At 39.9% G+C, this 23,854-nt stretch overlaps 1 protein-coding gene across 1 annotated transcript in view; it reads left to right on the top strand.

Moving 5' to 3' along the window:
- LOC131989529 (uncharacterized) overlaps window positions 1-23,854 on the top strand; it is a 218,705-nt gene that overhangs the window by 161,276 nt on the left and 33,575 nt on the right. Inside the window, 2 exon segments of the mRNA XM_059354773.1 lie at window positions 4,442-5,526; window positions 19,020-19,975. Coding sequence (XP_059210756.1) covers window positions 4,442-5,526; window positions 19,020-19,975 — 2,041 coding nt within the window.

The following is a 23,854-nucleotide window of genomic DNA, read 5'->3' as shown; positions in this document are numbered from 1 at the left end:
TCTTATGTTAAACTGTCTTATTTTATTTTGAGTGCACTCTTTTTCGACTTTCGTTGGCGCGCTTTAGTGGGAGCTCATGAAGGAAACCTTTGATAACTGTACTCCCGTGTGTTAGTGTAGCTGTAGCCGTAGCTGATGAATCACTCGCTCGTTGCGGTAACGACCGTCTCCGCTCGCAGCGGCAGCCCTCCGTTTTCCCTCGGCAACGGCGAAGCGACCTCCGCCCCCCTCAGCAACAGCGAAGCGACCTCTGTCGGCGACTCTCTCCCGAGACGACTCAACAACGCTCCGCCCGTCCGTGCAGGCGGCGGTTCCCCTCAGCGAGGACGGTGGTATTAGCCTATGCTCCTGCTAGCTAACGGACCTGGACTCGTTCACCAAAACACAAGCGGCGGTGGAGAGTCTGACTCACAACCTCTGAGCACGTCGCTCAACTACAGTTCAAAGTCTCTGTCACTCTATGGAAGAATTATCCTATCTTTATTCAAGAGCGTAGATTTTCAGTTTGAGAGCATAATTTGTCTTTCTCGTGCTCAGATTTGTTCTCCTCATGCTCACATTTTGCCCTCGCACTCAGATTTCTGCTGCTTTCTTTCAAAATGTATGCGTGCACTTAAAAATCACATGCTTGTGCTCACATTTCTTCTGCTTGGACACAAACATTTCGCTCGCACTCAAATATGTCCTGTGCTCGCTCAAATCTAAAGTCTACACGCTCAGATCTCAACTCTGCGCTCTCAAAACTTTTGTGCTCGGACTCAGAACACGCACGTCCTCTCAGGTTGAGGTGTCTGCTCAGACTGAACGATGTCCCGCCCTGCGCTTAAACTAGTGTGTTTCACCAGCCAATAGGGAGACAGCTAGATTGTGACCCCGTCTTAGGTGCGTTGCCTCGCCTTTTTGAGCGCTCCGGAGGGGCGGGTATATGGTCTGTTTGTAAAACTGCTTCTCTCTTAAAATACACCAATTGACCATATTAGCCAGCTATTTGAATCGTCACCTATTTAAGACGCAGCATATTTATGTAGAATTAATCTTAAGTAGTCCTAAAAAGAGTTATCGTAGTTTAGATTATATATATATATATTTTTGTAATTATTATTTATATATATATATTTATTGTTTTTTATTTCTCACCTGTTCAGTGGTGTCATGATAGTCCAGTGGTGAAGGACGCTACCATCTGTTGCATTTTAAACCATGGGACGCCGGTTCGCATCCCGTCCGCTGCACTCTTGCTGCATGTCTTATTATGATTTACGTTTTTAATTGATAAATTCATGTAACAGTAATACAATCCGTGTAACCAGCTGCTCCTCTTATTGAAACGTTTAACAAGAGATGATGGGTAAATAGACTTGGCTACGTGATTAAAAAGGTAGGCTATAATGAAAAATACACTATGATGATGATAATGATTTGAGGATAACATTTGTGCGTGTAATGCAGTGTATCACCGTCCTATTTACGCGGTCAAAGCCAGGGAGCGCGTAATTAGGCTAATGTTGGTAATGCTTTCACTTTCACAAGAAGAAGACTTTGAGCAGGATTCGGAGCGCGGCAGCGAATGAATGGGAGACAGATGGATGGCCAAAGACCTCAAGTAAGTTCATTGCTAAATGTTGCTACAACTCAAAACACATCGACCATATACAGTAGTTTCAATAACAGTACAGTAATCATTTTGACACTCGTACTTATCAACATTTATAGCGGGCCTTCATTGTAACATGTACAACGAAGGTACAATAATTGGCAACGTATGATCGTACCAGCGGCAGGTCGGCACACATAATGATGCGCGAGCTGAAGGGAATCCCCGCTGACGTCACTTCATTCATAATGAGTTGCTGTCCCTAGTGCCGACAAAGGCCCGCTATATATGTTGATAAGTACAAGTGTTTTGAGTTGTAGCAACATTTAGCAATGAACTTACTTGAGGTCTTTGGCCATCCATCTGTCTCCCATTCATTCGCTGCCGCGCTCCGAATCCTGCTCAAAGTCTTCTTCTTGTGAAAGTGAAAGCATTACCAACATTAGCCTAATTACGCGCTCCCTGGCTTTGACCGCGTAAATAGGACGGTGATACACTGCATTACACGCACAAATGTTATCCTCAAATCATTATCATCATCATAGTGTCTTTTTCATTATAGCCTACCTTTTTAATCACGTAGCCAAGTCTATTTACCCATCATCTCTTGTTAAACGTTTCAATAAGAGGAGCAGCTGGTTACACGGATTGTATTACTGTTACATTAATTTATCAATTAAAAATGTAAATCATAATAAGACATGCAGCAAGAGTACAGCGGACGGGATGCGAACCGGCGTCCCATGGTTTAAAATGCAACAGATGGTAGCGTCCTTCACCACTGGACTATCTTGACACCACTGAATAGGTGAAAAATAAAAAACAATAAATATATATATATATATAAATAATAATTTAAAAAAAAAAATATATATAATCTAAACTACGATAACTCTTTTTAGGACTACTTAAGATTAATTCTACATAAATATGCTGCGTCTTAAATAGGTGACGATTCAAATAGCTGGCTAATATGGTCAATTGGTGTATTTTAAGAGAGAAGCAGTTTTACAAACAGACCATATACCCGCCCCTCCGGAGCGCTCAAAAAGCCGAGGCAACGCACCTAAGACGGGGTCACAATCTAGCTGTCTCCCTATTGGCTGGTGAAACACACTAGTTTAAGCGCAGGGCGGGACATCGTTCAGTCTGAGCAGACACCTCAACCTGAGAGGACGTGCGTGTTCTGAGTCCGAGCACAAAAGTTTTGAGAGCGCAGAGTTGAGATCTGAGCGTGTAGACTTTAGATTTGAGCGAGCACAGGACATATTTGAGTGCGAGCGAAATGTTTGTGTCCAAGCAGAAGAAATGTGAGCACAAGCATGTGATTTTTAAGTGCACGCATACATTTTGAAAGAAAGCAGCAGAAATCTGAGTGCGAGGGCAAAATGTGAGCATGAGGAGAACAAATCTGAGCACGAGAAAGACAAATTATGCTCTCAAACTGAAAATCTACGCTCTTGAATAAAGATAGGATAATTCTTCCATATCACTCACGGATAAAATCCACATTGACAACGCACACAGTCCCTGAGTATCTGCGGTTCGCCATTAACACCTTGCTCGTTCCTCTTTTTCCCTCGGGTCCTCCCCCGGAAGTGTAACATTCAGGTCATGAACTTACGCATGAACTCACGTACATAATGTAACGTTAAGAATTACTTTTAACTTCTTTTTAAAACATTCACACCCCGTTAGATGATATTTTTAAAGTTATTAATTTTAAACAAAAAGTATTTATACATTTTAATACCTTATTTATATGAAACAGTTATTTATGGAAATTTTAACTTCACCATGAAAATAATGAAATATTTATCAGAGTATTACACAAGCTTGATAAAAAAATAACAATAACTTAACTTAAGTGTTCATTCCTTGGCTAGGTATCGATAGATTTGAAAATGAGTATCGTGTCCGGATACAACGTTTTAGTATCGATACTTTTTTGAGTATTGATACTTTTGACAACCCTAGTCAGCTCTGTCCCAGTGTCTTTTAAATCAACAGTAGAACTCGTTCAGTCTGTTGGCCAGGTGAACATTATTCATGGAGTGGAGTCTGTAGGTTTGTAGGTCATGATCTTTCTGTTCTCTGCAGACAGAAGCAGAGTCGTTGGCTGAGAGCTGGTGTTGGAGCTTCTCAGAGTGCTGGCCTTTAGCTTCTTAGCCTTGCTAAACGTGTACTCTGACTCTTTAAACCTGTCCCTGTCCCCACTCCTGAATGCTTCCTCCTTTTCCAACCATAACTGTCTGGGCCTGGCTGTGATCCAGGGTCTGTCGTTGTTTTAACTCTCCCTGGCGCTTGATGGTTCTCAGCTGTCCTCACAGAAGCAGATGTGTGATGTCACAGCCTCTGTGAACTGATCCAGACTGTTGCTAGCAGACCTGACAACGTCCCAGTCAGTACAGTCCAACATGGCTGAAGACCCTCCACGGCCATGCTGGTCCACTTCTTTGTTGTCCTCACAACAGGCTTCCAGAGCTTTAGTGTCTTCCTGTGTGCAGGAATCAGGAGGACCATGTCCTGGTCAGAGTGTCTCAGTGCAGCGAGGGGGACGGCATGATGGGCACCGTGACTTGTTGAACATCCCCCTTTTAGGCCAAAGATAACCCAGTTCTTTTGTTGGGTTGCTGCAGACCACACTGACAAGGGGCACCGCAGCAGGTTATAACCAACAGTTCACACTGGAACATTGAGGGTTATGTTACACAGACGTGCTCTAAATATTATTGATGGTTTTAGATAACTTGCTCCACCATGGCATCTCACTGACCCTCTCTCTCTTTCTGTTTGTTGCTATAGAAACAGGAAGAAAGAGAGGGACTCAAACATCACCACTGTCAGCTCTGTGACAAATCCTTCACAACAGCTGGAAGTTTAAAGATACATCTACGGGTTCACACTGGAGAGAAGGCGTACAGCTGTGACCAATGTGGGAAAGCTTTTACCTGGGCACAGAGCCTTAGACAACATAAACTAATTCACTCTGGAGAGAAGCCGTACAGCTGTGACCAGTGTGGGAAAGCTTTTACCACTGCAAAGCACCTGAAACGGCATCAACGCATTCACACTGGAGAGAAGCCGTACAGCTGTGACCAATGTGGGAAAGCTTTTACCACTGCACAGCACCTGAAAGGGCATCAACGCATTCACACTGGAGAGAAGCCGTACAGCTGTGACCAATGTGGGAAAGCTTTCACCTGGACACAGAGCCTTAGACAACATAAACTAATTCACTCTGGAGAGAACCCGTACAGCTGTGACCAGTGTGGGAATTCTTTCACCACTGCACAGCACCTGAAACAGCATCAACGCATTAACACTGGAGAGAAGCCATACAGCTGTGACCAGTGTGGGAACACTTTCACCACTGCATGGGACCTAAAACGGCATCACCGCATTCACACTGGAGAGAAGCCATACAGCTGTGACCAGTGTGGGAAAGCTTTCAATCGGGCAGGTAACCTGAAACAACATCAACTCATTCATTCTGGAGAAAAACTGTACAGTTGTGATAAGTGTGGGAGAGCTTTCAACAACTCACCGAACCTGAGACAGCATAAACGAATTCACACTGGAGAGAAGCTGTACCGCTGTGATCAGTGTGGGAATTCTTTCACTCAGGCACATCACCTGAGAAGGCATGAACTCATTCACACTGGAGAGAAGCTGTACCTCTGTGACCAGTGTGGGAATGCTTTTTCCACGGCATGTAACCTGAAAAAACATCAATACGTTCATACTGGAGAGAAACCGTACAGCTGTGACCAATGTCAGAAAACCTTTGTCTCCACAGATCATCTAAAATGCCACAGACGTGTTCACACTGGAGAGAAACCGTACTGGTGTGAACAATGTGGGAAAACATTTTCAAAACGTAATTCCCTTGATTCTCACCGACGTGTTCATAATGGGGAGAAACCGTACTGGTGCGAAATATGTGGGAAAAAGTTTTCCTGGATTGGTACCCTTAAAACACATCAGCACACTCACACAAAGTCTTTCTAAGTGTTTTTAGAGCCACGCCAGCTGCTTCATGCCTCCTCTCCATGTACTGTGTTGTTTTATTCTGAACTTCTCTCTGAAACTAAAGACTGACAGCAGTAACTGAGTCTGACTGAGGTGGTTTGATCCAGTGAGGAGGAAGAGGAGATGAATAAACAGAGACACAAAAACACTCCAGAGTTCAAACTTAGACTGAACAAGCCTTTATTCTTGTGGAATTATGAAAAAAATCAAAATATCATTTTAAACATTGATCTATTGTTACTTTCATTCTCAGCATCAACATGGTCATTATTATTAATGATCTGACACCAGTAACACAATAAATATCATTAAAACATGCACAGCCTGTAATCGGTGCTGGAATGTAACTCATCACATTTGTTCAAGTACTGTACTTAAGCAACGTTTTTTGGGAGTCGTAAGTTGAATATTTCCATTTTAAATCACTCTATACTCATTATGCACTACATTTAACTGGCATCTTTAGTTATTTTACCAGTTGAGATTTAACATGAATTTTTTTTAAATGTTCAATTATTGAAGATTCTTACATGAATCCAGGATTAAAAAACTGGAAAAAATACATTTTTTATCTGGATTTTTATTCTGTGTTATGTTTTTATATTTAGAATTTTTATTTTATTTAAATTTGTTGACTTTTTTTTAATCTTAAGCCATATATATTGATGGGGATATATTGATTTGATAAACTCTGTAACTACTAAACTCTGTAACTTCAGTTCCTTTGAGTTAAGTTCTCCACGTCAGCAGTGTTTGCATTACTGCTGGAAAACATGTTTATATGTCTGGATCAATACAGATGTTCACATCTGCACTGACTAACCAAACATGGATCATCACACGTCTCCAGCTTGGAGGGACAAAGTGCGTCTCTCTTCAAATAACATCTGCGTGCCATCGGACCATCAACTCAATGAATTCTTGTAACTTGGTCAGATCTTCTTGATCCTATTTGGCTGATAGAACTCTGTCCCTATCCAGCTGAACAGTGTGATGTGACTCTGTTTCTACATGATTGATATTCTTGTCTGACTTGTATACTCATCATAATCTTTGTATTTTTTCTATATGTTATCTTGTATTAAAATTACTTAAAGAAAAGCATGTTTTAAATACTTTTTATTTCTAACTAAGGAATCATTTGTTAAATTCCTCAATAAATTAGTACATAACAGCATATTCTGTAGTTAAAATGAGCCCTATGCTGACAACAGTAAAATGCTGCTCACATGAAGCAGCTCCTTCGTCTGGATTTTAATGTTTCTTAATATTACCGTCAGTGGAAGAAAATGAGCTGAACTCGGCTCTTTATAATGTGTCAGTTTTGCATTTCCTCTTAATGCTTTTATTGTTTTAACTGAAGTACTTTGAATGTTCGTTGTCTTTCCCCTGTTAGCACACACTTTACAAAAGGGGAAACAAAACCATGTAGATGTGTTTGTCATGGAGATTAAACAGTATGAAGAAAATATATAATATTGTTAGTTAACTGGTGTATAATTGGCATTTGTGTAATTTTGCTTCTCTTTCTGGAAACAAGATGTTTTTACATCCTGTCTATAGTTAAATGTTTTAATCAATTTTAAATTAAAATATGTTATTATTTCAGGTGGAGGGTGGCCACAACTGCATTTCATTTTGCAAATCTTATGTTGTGAAAATAGAGCTGAACCGAGAACACTGAACTTGTGGTTTCAAATAATTCTCATGCAGACCCTTTGTGTTTCTAACATAGTGGCCTAGAGGTGAGGAACCAGGCTGCGAACTGGAGGGTCGCTGGTTTGAATCTGACACTGATGATCCTAAATAGATACTTTCCATATTTATCACTCTGACATCTACTGAGAGGAAATTTTAAGAACTTCAGACGGGGAGAAATCTCTCTTGCCTCTGATAGTATAAAAAACATCTGTTATTATTGTCCGTCGGCGAGGTGAGCCTCTGGACTTGTGTTTGGTATCCTTGGTGACGTTGAGGGATTCCCTCTGCACTGAAATGGACCAAAGGACCAAATATGGTTATGTAGGTCAGCGGAACTCCAGGGAGGCGGGGCTACACGATAGAAATGCCTCGGTATCTTTGGAGGAGGACGGATTCATTTCTAAGACCAGACACTTGACACTTTGTCATTTCGATTGTGGGATTGTAACAACACAAGGTAATGTATGAATATATTTCTATTGTTGTCATTTTATCAATCCTGCTGTACAGATTTAGTATGTGACGAACTTTAACAGATGAAGAGACATTTTAACACTTTCATCAATCTGACAGCTTTTCTTTATGAAAGAAGAATGAAAGAAGGTATGAGAAGTTTTTGATGCTTATGTTAGTTTAAATTAGATTATTTATAGGAAATGCAAAACTGACACATTATAACGAGCCAGAAGACTTAAAATAAGAACAAGTTACAGAAACACAATGTAATTCAACCATCTGAACCCCAGAGGTGGGCATGTTTTTATTTTATTTTTTTTACCAATTCACCAAAAAATAGACTGTTTATCGAAGCACGGAACTGTGAAAACAGGCATTATTCTAGAAATGATTCAGACAGTCCTTTCACGGATTACAACAAACTGTCATTTGACGTCACCAGACTCGGAGCAGCGGGACTTCACATACATGCCAAGTAAAAAAGCTGCAGGAGCCACGATTAAAATCACCACAACTGCTGTTATGGAGACCGTGGCACAAGTTCCCATTGACAAGTGAGAATGAAATGAAAAAAACAAACAGTAACTAAGTTTGGACACACTGTGCTGATACAATGTGAGATATTTACAGGTCGCGGCGGGCGGAGGCTCGTCTGATCCGGTTGGACTGGAGGAGCATGCTCAATGGTAAATGGACCTGCACTTATATAGCGCTTTTCTAGTCGCTTTGCGACCACTCAAACAACTCACTACAGACTGACTCATTCACCCGTTCACACACACATTCATACTGGTGGCAGAGGCTGCCCTGAACGGTGCCACCTGCCACCAGCAGGAATTCATTCACACACTGATGAACGCAGCATCGGGAGACATTTGGGGTTCAGTATCTTGTTCAAGGACACTTGGACATGTAGGCTGCCATGGTCAGGGATCGAACCGGGATTGTGTTTTACACAGGACTGTTGTTGTTAATATTTTAACATCTTCAGCTGTTTGTGTATCCATGACGATTAAAATGATCTATTTTCATATATTTGACCTCTGAATGTTTTATTTATAAGATGAATAACTTATGAAATAAAAAACAGTATATTGAATGCATTTTTATTTGTGGAACAATATAACAAATCATTTGGTTCAACAGTCAGTTAGAGCAGCAAATTATTTTAATAAAATCCTTCAGCAGCTCAAAAAATGCAGAATTCATTAGAAAAACATAGAAATCCTAAAAGCAACTTTTCACAAGTTAAATGTCTTCATTTATCAATATGTAGAATAGAAGAAACATGAGTTTTAGTCACATGAACAGATGATCAGTGAGAGATGTCCCTTCAGTAAAGAGCTCCTCTGCTGCTCCTCATCAGTAATAACAGCGGGAACGACTCAGAGCTTTTCTATCAGCACACAGTGAAATACTGACAGTATATAACAGACAAGAAATAATGAGAATAGATCAAAGCCAGGTCTAACAAACAGAAATCAAACATTTCACTATAAAGTGCACATTAGAGGAATAAAATGTTTGAATGAAAGCTGAATATATAAACTGTGGACAGAAGATCAGAAGTTTGACAGTTTTCATGCTGTCAGACAGTAAAGCAGCTTCACTGTGAAAACTAACACATGAAGAAGAGAAACAGCAGGTTTGATCATTTATACAGATTATAAACAAAAGCATCACTTCCTGTGAGTCACTACAGTTCCATGACAGAACACATGAAGTTTAGAAATGTCAACAGTTCAGGTTGAATGAAATGTAATCTTAATATTTTTGTACTTGAAAACTGATTCTGAATCAAGAATAAAGTGATTTTGAGGAAATATCACAATTTTAAGCTTCGTCTTGGTTATTTTTTTGAATGGAAGGTAAAACTAGACAATAATGTTCAGTTTATTTCTATGATTCTTTGGGTGATTTTGTCATGATTTCTCTCGTCTGGTCTGGAAGCATCAAAGTTGTTGTTATTGATATCTGCTGATGTGTTCTGACTTACAGTTTGATGACCTGCCAGACAACTATTCTGTCCGTGGTAGAACATTTATTTTGTTCAAGTAGTTGGTGGAACAGTTAACTCTACTTCACCTGGTGGACTGTAACTTTTATCAAATCCACCTCTGAAGCAGAAATCTTGTTTTTTACGCAGAAAGTAACAGAAACAAAGAGTGAACAGAGCTGCTGCTGTCAGTCCCAGTCCACAGTAGAGGAGCATCCTTCCTCCACTCTCTGGTTGTGGTCCACTTCCTGTTGGAGGAGGATCTGTTCCCTGACTTGGTGTGTTTGGTGTCTCAGGTTGGGGCCGATCCCTCGCTGCTGCAAAGACAACAAACACATCTGACTCATTCATGTCAAGAAAAAACTTTTTACGCGAGTTTCAGGATTTTTAAAGTCGTCAATATTTTTCTCCACATGTTTTTATTTAAAAAATAAGAAATTATTAAGTTCTACTGGAACAACTTACCAGAGACGTTGAGCCGCCATTTGAAATTGTTAATCCTATTGAGTTCTCCACACACATAAAGTCCAGAGTCATTGATCCTGAGTCTGGACACATGAAGTCTGAGTCGTCCTTCTCTCAGGAAGTCTTTGTCAAACTGGACTCGTCCTGTAAACTGTTGATCCTGAGACTCTGAGACCTCAACACCTTCATGGAGATGAAACAGGACTGGACCTCTGTGTCCATCTAACATCTGGCAGTAGAAAGATAAGGAGTTGGTTGAAGCTTCAGGTTTGGTGGTGAAGGTCCACTCCAGTGTGATGTTCTGGTTCTCCTCTGCCTGATAGGAGCTCTGAGTCACATTCACTACAAATGTTCCTGCTGAGGAGACAGAGAGGGAAAGTGAGGAGCAGACAGACTTTCTCCTTCTTTGTGGATAATAAAGTGAAGGAGTCAACTAACCAGAGACACAGGAGGTCAGGCTGAGGAGCAGCAGGATGCTGCAGATCATCTTCTCCCTGTGAGAGGAGACAGAGGTGAAGAGTCACACACACATGAGCTCAAAGTTCACACATTACACCTGAGACAGAGGAAATATGCAGCATATTTATTACACTGAGCAAAGATACAGTAGTGTGATTCTGACACTAGATGGCGCCAGTTTTCAACTGAGAAAGAGGATGGGATGGGGAGAGGTTTGAGGAGCAGGAGTTCTGGGAGTGGCACATGCAGCAGGTAATGAAGCTCCACCATTGGTACTTGTACTTTACTTGAGTACTTCTATTTGATATAACTTTATACTTTTACTCCACTACATTTAGCTGACAGCTTTAGTTACTTTGAGGTCAAAGTTTATCATGGAAAAAAAGAGATCAATTTAAAGAGATTATGCATTTTAATAATAAATAAAACCACATTAACTGCATATCAAGTCGTAAAAAATAACCCTATCTGGACAACACAAACATTCTGCTTCCATAAATGTATCAGTAATAGTAATCTAATAATATATTTGGAATATATAAAACAATCTTTCTGCATAACGAGTACTTTGACTTTTGATACTTTTGTACTTTTACTTCAGTAAGTGTTGAATGCAGGACTTTTACTGTAGTGGAGTAACTTCACAGTGTGGTGTTAGTACTTTTACTGCAGTAAAGTAATCTGATTACTTCTTCCACCACTAACATGAATATAATAAATATCACTATGAGCTCAAAGTTCACACATTACACCTGAGACAGAGGAAATATGACACAGTTATTATGTTTCTGTATCTAGATGGCGCCAGTTTTCAACTGAGAAAGAAAGAGGAGAAACTGAGCTGAGAGGTGAATCAGGAGGACTTTCTACGGTTCATTAGTTAAAGTTCAGATCTCAAGTTCAGAGGTAACAACAGTCTGTGTGGAGTCATTACAACACTTCTTTGTGTTATTATCCTGATTATAAAAACAATATAAACTTCAACCTGTTTGTTTAGTTTCTTTCAGACATATAAAAACTTTATACACTGCTGTGAGCTGCTTATTCTACAGGATTGGTTGAACTCTATACAAAAATAAAAGATGAGGCTGATTCACATTTACCTGCATTTATATCAACATCTGAGAATTTAACTGCAAATAAAACAGTTAGTCTACTTTAAAACACATTGTGGCTCCATGATAACAGGCTCCATGCAACAGAACATGAGCATCAAAAACTTCCTCATGTTGTTGTTAAAACATAAAGAAAAGCTGTCAGATTGATTCAAGTGTTGAAATGTCTCTTTACTGACAGAATAAAACACATTATTATCTGTTAAATATCATCACATAATTAATCTGTACATCAAAAAATATATTATTACGTTACCGTGTGTTGATGTTTGCATGTTCTCTGGTCCGAGTTCAGAATCCTTCTAACAAAAGTTAAACACGGAGGAAAAAGTTATCAGAGGAACATTCGATGCAGATGCAATTCACTTTTCAGTCAGAATATCTTCATGTTTCAGGTCCGCTCGTTTCACAACTTGGTGACTGAGAGCTCATGTATTTATGGCACTGACCTTCTGCATGTGGATGCATATATCCGCCTATCAAAAGGCTCATGCAAATCCAGATACCGCACACATCAAATAAATCTATAGTGTGACTTTCGGAGTGTTACGAACAGTAAGATCAGACTGTTGTCAACTGCATCGGAAGAACAGCATTGTCTTGAGAAATAAAAAAGCACGTCAGGAATGTGCGGGCCAACCTGTCAGGTCCCGCCCTTCTCTCTGACGGTGCAGCAGCTCTGCTCTCTCAGTTTCCTCTCTGGTTATGAAGTGAACTTCCTCGTCAGTTTTTGTTCCCAGTTCGACTTAAAGTCACCAAATCTTTCTGCAGCGACATTAAACTCCATAAACTATAGACAGCTGCTGTAGTTTTCAGAGCAGTGCATGATGGGAAGGTTATTTCTCTGTGACAGAGAGAGATCCGGAGCTGAAGGGAGACATGCAGGAAAGGACTCCAGTTTGTCTTGTATTTCTGTCAACATCAGCTGTTGAACTTTTAGCTCATTGACCAACACTTGAACTCATTCTCTGCTTACTAAATACACTCAAACTGTTTTTATTTTATTGCTGAAATATTTTCAATTAGACTTGAAAAACTTCCTCCAGGATTTAATCTTAGAGCTTCTCTGTCGACATCAGTTTAAAGCCTTTTTATTTGTGGGAACAATTTAACAAATCATTCACCTGAAAGAAAAAGTTTTAAATTCTTTGATTTTGTTAAAAAAACACAAATCTTCCATCAACTTTGGATTTCACAAGTTAAAGGTGTTTATTTAATCAATGTATAGAAACAGATAAAGATCAAGTCTCCTCCTCTCTCCTCCACAGAGTTCAGCTTTTCTCTTTACTTTTTGTGTTAAAAAACCGAAACATGTTCAGTTAGTAACAATCCTAAACTGCTGACACACACTTCCTCGCCTTGAGGAACATGATGTGAATGTAAAGGACAATTTTCCACAATGTGTGTTGTGATTGTGTTGGTGTTGACAGGCTGATGCAGTCAGAGAACACTTGATGCTGACGTCATTCACTTCTCACACTCACAACATCTTCATGTGTCTGCTCTGCTGCTTCAGCTTCACTCTGACGTCAGAGGCTCTACTCCTGCTTTATATAGAGACACGCCCCTCTGTTCTGATTGGCCGTCCAGTGTGTAGCCCCGCCTCCCACCTCTCAGTGTGAGCTGTGATTGGTCCCGCCTCCAACCTGAGTCTTCTCCTCCGCTTTCATTGGTTCATGATGCTTCAGCTGCTCCTCCAGTGTGACAGCTGACAATATGAGCCTCTAATCAAACTAGTCTGGAGAAAATCACACTTTCACACATTTAGCTTCAGGACACAGGGACGATCCAGCCTCCTGCAGAAAGATTTAAAATGTGCATTAATCCATGAATAAAGGACTTTCCTCTCTGGTCACATGTGCATGTTTCCTGAGTGTGACTGTGTGTTTCAGTGGCTGAGAGAGAGAGAGAGAGAGAGAGAGAGAGAGAGAGAGAGAGAGAGAGAGAGAGAGAGAGAGAGAGAGACTAAATCTGAGATAATTTCACTTGACCAGATTATTAAAATTAAGATTTTAAGACTTTTTAAAGACTTTTTTAAAAGAACCAAATAATCATCAGGTCACTCTGCTTGGGCCAGTTCGTCGCTGCTGGCAGCTTTAATTTATCTTGTTTTAAGAGTTCATTTCTAGTTATTTAGAGACGTTGAGCTGACATGTTTTAAACTGTTCCATCTCCATGAAGGTGTTGAGGTCTCAGAGTCTCAGGATCAACAGTTTGCAGGACGAGTCCAGTTTGACAAAGACGTCCTGAGAGAAGGACGACTCAGACTTCATGTGTCCAGACTCAGGATCAATGACTCTGGACTTTATAAGTGTGAAGTGTCCACAGGTTTTGATTCGAGCTCTCGCACATGTCGACTCAACGTCTCTGGTAAGTTGATCCAGTAAAACTTTAACACGTTGAAATCATCAACTTCTTTAGACCTCTATGAACCTGAGTATCATGATGATGAACTTCCAGAGTTCTTAAACTTCCTTCTTGTAGTTTCTGTAAATCTGTAACATTTTTATCTGTCGTGGATGTTGATTTTTATTCTCTAGTAAAATGTTTTTCTTGACATGAATGAGTCAGATGTGTTTGTTGTCTTTGCAGCAGCGAGGGATCGGCCCCAACCTGAGACACCAAACACACCAAGTCAGGGAACAGATCCTCCTCCAACAGGAAGTGGAGCACAACCAGAGAGTGGAGGAAGGATGCTCCTCTACTGTGGACTGACAGCAGCAGCTCTGTTCACTCTTTGTTAAAGTTACTGTCTGAGTAAGAAACAAGATTTCTGCTTCAGAGGTGGATTTGATCAAAGTTACAGTCCACCAGGTGGATTAGAGGAAACAGTTTAATCAACAACTTTAACAAAACAAAAAGTCAGAACACATCAACATATCAGCAGGTAACAATATCAACAACTTTGATGCTTCACAGACACACGAGAGAAATGATAACAGAAGTCTATTGAAACTCATCGTTCATTCTTTTTGTATCAACTTCAGTTACTTTCCTCTTTGTCCTGAACACAGAGAGATAACACCAAAGTTTATATTTTCTCACATGTCTGGAAGAAAAGTGTGAGTTTGTTTGACCTCCATACAGCTGATTTAAATGTCTGTTGTTTTTTAATATTGACTCACATTCACTTCAACATTCAGAGGTCAAATAAATTATAACAAAGCACTTTAAAACTTCAGGTTATTTGAGTAATATGCAATATTAAAATCAATGTTTTGTTACTGTTTTATTCTGGTTTGTTAAACGTGGCTGTTGTTTACTGTCATTATTTCATTGGACTGTATGTTTGCTGATATCAAAGCTGTTATTAGTGGTGAGGAGCAGCAGAGGGAGCTCTTTACTGAAGGGAGCTGCTCTGCTTTAGAAAGTCTCACCTGTCTGCAGGTTACAGCTCTCATCATTTACACCATCAGACCTTTAAATGGAGCTGATGATCACAAAGATCTTCTGCTCTCATTTCATCTGCTACGTTTACTTTAAATGTTTGTTCATCATGTTTGAGTCGCTGTTGAATTTTATTAAAATATTTTTTTCTTTTGTTTGGACAAACTGATTGTTGAACTGAATGATTTGTTAAATAGTTCCCACAAATAAAAATTCATTAAATATACTATATATTGAATTGAGTTATTCAGCTTATAAATTAAACATTCAGAGGTCAAATATATGAAAATAGATCATTTTTATTATTTTCATGGAAACAAACAGCTGAAGATGTTAAAATATTAACAACAAAGAGGATTTGGACAAACAGTCAGTCACTCATTGGCTGGACCAATCGCAGATGACATTGATAGACGAGGGGCGGGACTACACCCTGGACGGCCAATCAGAACAAAGGAATGTTTCTGCTCATCACATGTTTAATATTACAGGTAGAAACTGGTGAAATGGTATTAAACCTAAACTTTATTTCCTTTAGTTGTGATCCTGACGTGGAAGCAGCTGGAAATGAAAAATAAGAACATTGTTCAAACAGGCAGGACTGTAATTCATTTTAATCATATTTGACTGATTTTAGTAAAAATAATTCAGTGGCTATTTCAATGTGCAGTAGATGTTTTTCAGCCGGAGCTGAGTTTCCCTCTTTCAGGGTTAACATACTCGAGGTTTTCAGAAAACCTGCTTTCTGGAACATAATATAGAATATAGGAACGTTATTTATTGTTTATTTTTATTCTATTTATGTACAGTCATGGAAAAAAATATTCGACCACCCTCCAGTTTCTTGTTCATTTTAATGCCTGGTACAACTAAAGGTACATTTGTTTGGACAAATATAATGATAACAACAAAAATAGCTGATTAAAGTTTATTTTAAGAGCTGATATCTGGCAAGATATCAGCGCTTAAAATAAACTAATTTTAGACCAGAATGAACATTTCCATTTTATGACACTTTATACTTATAATCCACTACATATAACTGACAGCTTTTGTTATTTTTCAGGGTGACATTTAACATGAACATGTTTTTAAAATGTATGATTAATGAACATTTTTATATTAATAATTAGGTGCTGATTCCATAGAGCTGCAGAACTTATATATTTACATATATTTTATATATTGCAGTGAAATACAAGGACACAGTGAGGAAAATGTAAAAAGAGCACAAAAAGACCCTGAAACTGCTTGTTGGGGTTTAGAGGGTTAACAGGAACAATTTAATTTTTAAAAAGTGTTTTAAACCATCTGTGAACTAAATGAGTGTAGATTAAAGACAGCCACAGCAGGGGGACTGAAGGCTGCAGAAACATAACAAGAGAGAAAAAAGTGACATAAAGCCAACTGTGATGTTCTGGCCAATCACAGCACAGTCACAGAAGTGGGCGTGGCCTAAAGTGGGTCGACACCTTTCTTATGACGGTGCAGAGAACAGACACAGAGACAAAGAGAGAGAAGAAAAGGAGCAGAAGAGGAGAGTAAACCGCTGCTGGATCCTGTTTCTGAGCAAACATCTGGTGAGTTCACACTTTATTTTCTGCTCTGTTTTCTTTATGTTGTTCTTCTCCTGCAGCTGTTAACCTTTCTCCTTCTTCTTGTTGACACGGGAAGTTCTTCTTCTGGACTTTAGATCACGCTGTGTGTTGTAGAGTTCAGTGCTTACTGAAGTGCTTTTAATGTGAGCTGCAATGAGATTACGCTTGATACATAAAGGTCAGATACGACATTTCTGCAGTGGTGTGTGTGTGTGTGTGGTTGTGTGTGTGTGTGTGTGTGTTGACACACTGTTGACACATTAGGTAAACTGTTGACACATTAGGCTGCTATCAAAAAGAAGACACATGGAGAAACAGTCGACACTGGAGGGAACTTTTGATCTAGAACAGTTGTAATAAAACAGGTAAAAGCCCAAGGATGGCTCAAGATGTTCATGTTTATTCAGGATATATATGTTTATATATTTATTTATATCCTCATCGTGTGTCTCTGTTTGTTGACTTCACAGCTCATCTGTTTCACGAGACACTTCTGATTCCAGGACGTACGTCTGAAAGAAGAAGAAGAATGAGTCCTCCAAGAAAGGTCAGATCACTCTAATGAACTTGAGTTTGTGTTTGTGTGTTTTTTTTTTTTCAATTTTGTTCTCTTTAATTTAGATATAATCTCCTCTTTAGACCCCGTAGTATTAGTGTTTTATTATTAGTATTAATATTTTATAATGTCCATCCAACTGTCCCATAGAGACTAATGAGAACTGGGAACAGACATTTCTAGAAGAAAAACACAGTTTTCTAACCTGCAATGTTGCTCACATTTTTTTTGCTACAGACATTAAACGTACATCAACGCGTTCAGGGGAGATTTATCTCTCTGATGAGATTAATATTTTGTTGTTAGGACTTAGGTTTTTGAGAAAACAAGAGCAGTTCTAGAGGTGTGATTTCCATTAAATGACTTTCTCAGCTGTTAGATATCAGCTGATAGTCTGTGCCCCTCCCCTCTCCACTCATCACCATAGCAACCAGGTCTTCAAAATAAAAACCCATAAAGTAACTATATCTAATAATGTGGGTGCCTTTGATCTCATTGACTTACTTTAACTCATAAAAAGCATATTACTATGTCAAACAATATGGGAACAAATGAATCAAATCTGCATTGATGGACAGGAAAAGTTTTATTCAGCAGGCAGATTAATACCGACGATTCTGCAGAATTAATGAAACAGCACAAGAAATGCACATGTAATCCACAGACTGACTCTCCACCCCCCATCCAGACATGTTTATTATCTCAAAACAATCCGTGTTTCTTCCAAACTTGGCCTTCACTATTTGGACGTTCCTCCCCTACTCCCACAATCTTTCAAGGCCCTAGTTAGGACAGGCTGAGCCTTGTGATGTTGCACTCATCTAGTAACCTAGTGGGATCCAGTTCCCACCAGATCACATGAACCCGGTTCCCAGAACATTTTTTGACAAAAAGATGATTCATTTTGATATTGTTCTGTTGCTTCCAGTAGCTACTTTATTTCTTCACCAGAACTTCCCCCCTCCCTTACTGTTGCCCCTGGTTACACTCACAACTGGCTGTGCTCGCAAGTCTTGATAGGGGAAAACAAAATATTGACCTGAGTCTGTCGGGGACCTTGTGTTCCCAAGCTCAGGCCGGAAAAAGAGATAATGATGAGACTAGGAAAATATAGAAAATGTGTTATTTACTTTTTTTGGTATTTGTGATGCTCATGAATAAATATGAAACACATAGAATGATTTGAGTAATTTAAATTTCCTTCCACACTTACTTTGTATAAATGTATGTTTATTTTTATTGCAACAATCCAAAAGAACCACAGATACTGTCCAGAATTAAGGTACTGCTTGTCAAAAAATAAGCTGAAAGGAAAATATTACTTAGTAACATTGACTTGAACATTGAGGGTTATGTTGTACAGACGTGATCTAAATATTACTGATGGTTTTAGATAGATTGCTTCACCATAGCATCTCACTCACACTCTCTCTTTTTCTTTTTGTCTGTTGCTATAGAAACTGGGAGAACGAGAGGGACTCAAGCATCACCGCTGTGAGCTCTGTGAGAAATCCTTCACAACAGCTGGACGCCTGAAGGTTCACCAATGGGTTCACACTGGAGAGAAACCGTACAGCTTTGACCAGTGTGGGAACGCTTTCACCACGGCAAAGGACCTGAGAGAACATCAACGTGTTCTCACCAGAGAGAAAACGTACAGCTGTGACCAATGTGGGAAAGCTTTCACCACGGCACAGGTCCTGAGACAACATCAACGTGTTCACACTGGAGAGAAACCGTACAGCTGTGAGCAGTGTGAGAAAACTTTTTCACAAAGAGGTCACCTTGTTGCTCACCGACGCGTTCACACTGGAGAGAAGCCCTACAGCTGTGACCAGTGTGGGAGTGATTTCACCACGGCAAAGAGCCTGAGACAACATAAACTAATTCACTCTGGAGAGAAGCCGTACAGCTGTGACCAGTGTGGGAACGCTTTCACCACGGCACAGGTCCTGAGACAACATCAACGTGTTCACACTGGAAAGAAACCGTACAGCTGTGAGCAGTGTGAGAAAACTTTTTCACAAAAAGGTCACCTTGTTGCTCACCGACGCGTTCACACTGGAGAGAAGCCCTACAGCTGTGACCAGTGTGGGAGTGATTTCACCACGGCACAGAGCCTAAGACGACATCAACGTGTTCACACTGGAGAGAAACCGTACAGCTGCGACCAGTGTGGTAATACTTTTTCACAAAGTGACCACCTTAATGTTCACCGACGTGTTCACACTGGAGAGAAACCGTACAGCTGCGACCAGTGTGGTAATACTTTTTCACAAAGTGACAGCCTTAATGTTCACCGACGGGTTCACACTGGAGAGAAGCCCTACAGCTGTGACCAGTGTGGGAGTGATTTCACCACGGCACAGAGCCTGAGACGACATCAACGTGTTCACACTGGAGAGAAACCATACTGGTGTGAACAATGTGGGAAAACCTTTTCACAAAGTGGTGACCTTAAAGTCCACTTACGAGTTCACACTGGAGACAAACCATACTGGTGTGACCAGTGTGGGAGTGATTTCACCACGGCACAGAGCCTGAGACGACATCAACGTGTTCACACTGGAGAGAAACCGTACAGATGTAGCCAGTGTGGTAATACCTTTTCACAAAGTGACCACCTTAATGTTCACCGACGTGTTCACACTGGAGAGAAACCATACTGGTGTGAACAATGTGGGAAAACCTTTTCACAAAGTGGTGACCTTAAAGTCCACTTACGAGTTGACACTGGAGAGAAACCATACTGGTGTGACCAATGTGGGAAAACATTTTCTGAGATGAGTATCCTTAAAAAACACCAACGCATTCACACAAAGTCTTCTTAAGCCTTTTTAGAACCAAGCTAGTTATTTATTCATGCCTCCTCTTCATGTGCTGTGTTGTTATATTCTGAACTTCTCTCTGAAACTAAAGACTGACAGCAGTAACTGAGTCTGACTGAGGTGGTTTGATCCAGTGAGGAGGAAGAGGAGATGAATAAACAGACACACAAAAACACTCCAGATTTCCAACTTACTGGGGATTTCCACCGGGCGCGTTACAGCAGCAGCACGGCTCCACCGCGGTTTTGCTGCGTCTTCTGCCCGGCGTCAATTCACACCGGGCGCGTCACGTCAGCTTAGCGAGCCGGTCGTATACACGCGAGATAACGTTATCACGCGATAATCCTGACCATACGGGAGACCGCAAGATCCCGTGATAAACTCTAAACTCTATTTATACAGTCTATGGATAAACTGTGTGTGTAAAGTAAACAACAACAACAACAACCAACAGCTTACTTTGCTTTTCTGACATGAAAGATCTGTTGATCTGACCATCTATCCTTATAAAAACAATATGTTATGTCATAAATGATTGTATGATGTTCCACTTCAACAATCAGTCTCTTGTCGTCCGTGTCGCCGATCCTCTGAGACCCTTTGATTGATTGATTGATTGATTGATTGATTGATTGATTGATTGATTGATTGCTGATCTGATGCTCCGGTCATAACATAATGTTGATGTGAAGTAGTTTTAGGCTGCATGAACTGCATATTGTGTTTTATTTTGAAAGGGGGCGGAAGTGTTTTACGCTGATTCTGAGTCAGACTTCCTGTCTGGTGCGATCTGCTCTGTTGAGATTTACGCGATTTGGCAGCGTCTCGCGGAGAAATAGAAGTCCTACCTAATGCTCGCGTAGAGACGCTGCTGAGACGCTGCAGTAACGTTACGCAGCGCGCCCGGTGGAAATGCTCTCATTGATTAGAGTGTTACCTATTTGCAACGGCGAATGCGACGCTGACGTGACGCTGCAGTAACGCGCCCGGTGGAAATCAGGCTTTAGACTGAACAAACCTTTATTCTTTTGGAATTATGAAAAAAAATCAAAATATCATTTTAAATATTGATCTATTGTTACTTTCATTGTCAGCATCAATATGGTCATTATTATTAATGATCTGACACCAGTAACATAATAAATAGCATTAAAACCTGCACAGCCTGTAATCGGTGCTGGAATGTAACTTACGACATTTGTCCAAGTACTGTACTTAAGCAAAGTTTTTTGGGAGTCGTAAGTTGAATATTTCCATTTTAATTCACTCTATACTTATAACCCACTACATTTAACTGGCATCTTTAGTTATTTTACCAGTTGAGATTTAACATGATTTTTTTTAAATGTTCAATTATTGAAGATTCTGACATGAATCCAAGATTAAACAACTGAAAAAAAGAAATTTTTTATCTGGATTTCATTCTGTGTTGTGCTTTTTTATTTTAGAATTTTTTATTTTATTTCAATGTGTTCACTTGTATTTGGTTTTCTATTATTTTTTTCTGTAACTACTAAACTCTGTAACTTCAGTTCCTTTGAGTTAAGTTCTCCACATCAGCAGTGTTTGCATTACTGCTGGAAAACATGTTTATATGTCTGGATCAATACAGATGTTCACATCTGCACTGACTAACCAAACATGGATCATCACACGTCTCCAGCTTGGAGGGACAAAGTGCGTCTCTCTTCAAATAACATCTGCGTGCCATCGGACCATCAACTCAATGAATTCTTGTAACTTGGTCAGATCTTCTTGATCCTATTTGGCTGATGGAACTCTGTCCCTATCCAGCTGAACAGTGTGATGTGACTCTGTTTCTACATGATTGCTATTCTTGTCTGACTTGTATACTCATTATAATTTTTGTATTTTTTCAATATATCAACTTGTATTAAAGTTACTTAAAGAAAAGCATGTTTTAAATACTTTTTATTTCTCGCTAAGGAATCATTTGTTAAATTCTTCAATAAATTAGTACATAACAGCATATTCTGTAGTTAAAATGAGCCCTATGCTGACAACAGTAAAATGCTGCTCACATGAAGCAGCTCCTTCGTCTGGATTTTAATGTTTCTTAATATTACCGTCAGTGGAATATTAGCTGAACTCGACATTTTTCATTGAGAAATCCAGCGAATACAACAGATATTATGAGCCGACTGATATAAAGTGATAATCAAACCTTGAATGAAGGCCGTGTATCAATAACACATCAGAGTCGTTCAGTCATGAATGATGAAATAAAACATTAAAACTCAAAACTCTGCTGCAATAATACTTTATTATATTCATCACAGTTCTGCAAACAACGAGTATATTGTGTGTTTATGATAGTGAAAACAGTTTTGAGCTGTGAGATGGAGCCCGACAGCTCACCGAGGTGTTTACTGAAATATTCATCCTCTCACTTGAAGCAGCTTTTGTTCCCACATGCCTCAGTCCTCCACCATCATTCCAGAGCCTGAAAAGACTTCTGTGAAGAGCCTGAATGACTGTGGCACAGTGTCGTTAACAGCATCAGTCATGAAGTGCTCTGAGAACACAAACCGACCACAGGCTCCTCACACTCTTCACACATGACTGCAGCCCCATCCACACCTCCAGCTGCATCATTCAACTCACAGGTGACGCAACAATAGTGGGACTGAGGAGACGGCGTGCAGGCTGGAGGTGCAACATGTGACTGAGTGGTGTCGGGACAACAACCTGCTCCTTCACACCTCCAAGACAAAGGAGACGATGGTTGACTTCAGGAGAACAAAGACAAGTGACCACCTCCCCCTTCCTTGGAGTCAACGTGTTAAATCACCTCACTTGGACCTCCAACACCTCATGCCTGGTCAAAAAGACCCAACAATGACTGAAACAGGCCCCGCCCCCACAGGAACTGATGCTGCGTTTCTACAGGAACAAACAAACTGAAAATAAAAGTTATTTATTAAACTTTCAACAACTATCTCCCTGTAAATAACCTGCACATGTATATACAGAAGTAAAATCTATTTTAAAGCAGTTTTTACTGTTTTCTATATTTCACACTGTGTCATCTTTATATGTTTATGTATATGTTCTTTTTTTTGGAGAGAGAGAGAGAGAGAGAGAGAGAGAGAGGCCACCACAATTTCAAAGTCTAATGACAATGACGGTCTTTAAAGATCTCTTTCTGGTTTCTGATGTTATCTGGAGCAGATTTGGACACACTGGTCTGAATAATAAAACATTTATGATATTGTGTAAATGTGTCAGTGTTGGAACAGGAAACAGAGGATCAACTCATAATTTATTGATTCTCAGAAACAGACGGCAAAAGAAAAACATCAAATTCAGATTAAATTAATCATTACTAGAATAATTCAATATTTATATTTTAACATAAAACATGACTCATCAGGAGAATATAGGAACGGTATTTATTGTTTATTTTTGTCCTATATATGTATAGTAAAATAAAGAATTAAATCTGATCCACGCTCCTGTCAGAAGGTGGCGCTAATGATCCTGAAAGCTGTTTGCAAACCGGCCAAAACAGGAGAAGAAGACGCACCGGGTGTGGGCGGGGCTTAACGAGACGCTACAAAGCCGTGAGGGAGTTGTCCAGACCAGGATCTAAAGTCCAGCAGTCCCAGCGGAGGTCAGGAGCAGGAGAAGCACAGAGCGGAATGGA

The sequence above is a fragment of the Centropristis striata genome, chromosome 17 (assembly GCF_030273125.1).
Source record: "Centropristis striata isolate RG_2023a ecotype Rhode Island chromosome 17, C.striata_1.0, whole genome shotgun sequence".
Taxonomy (NCBI): Eukaryota; Metazoa; Chordata; class Actinopteri; order Perciformes; family Serranidae; genus Centropristis; species Centropristis striata.
This window is presented reverse-complemented; position numbering and strand designations above follow the sequence as displayed.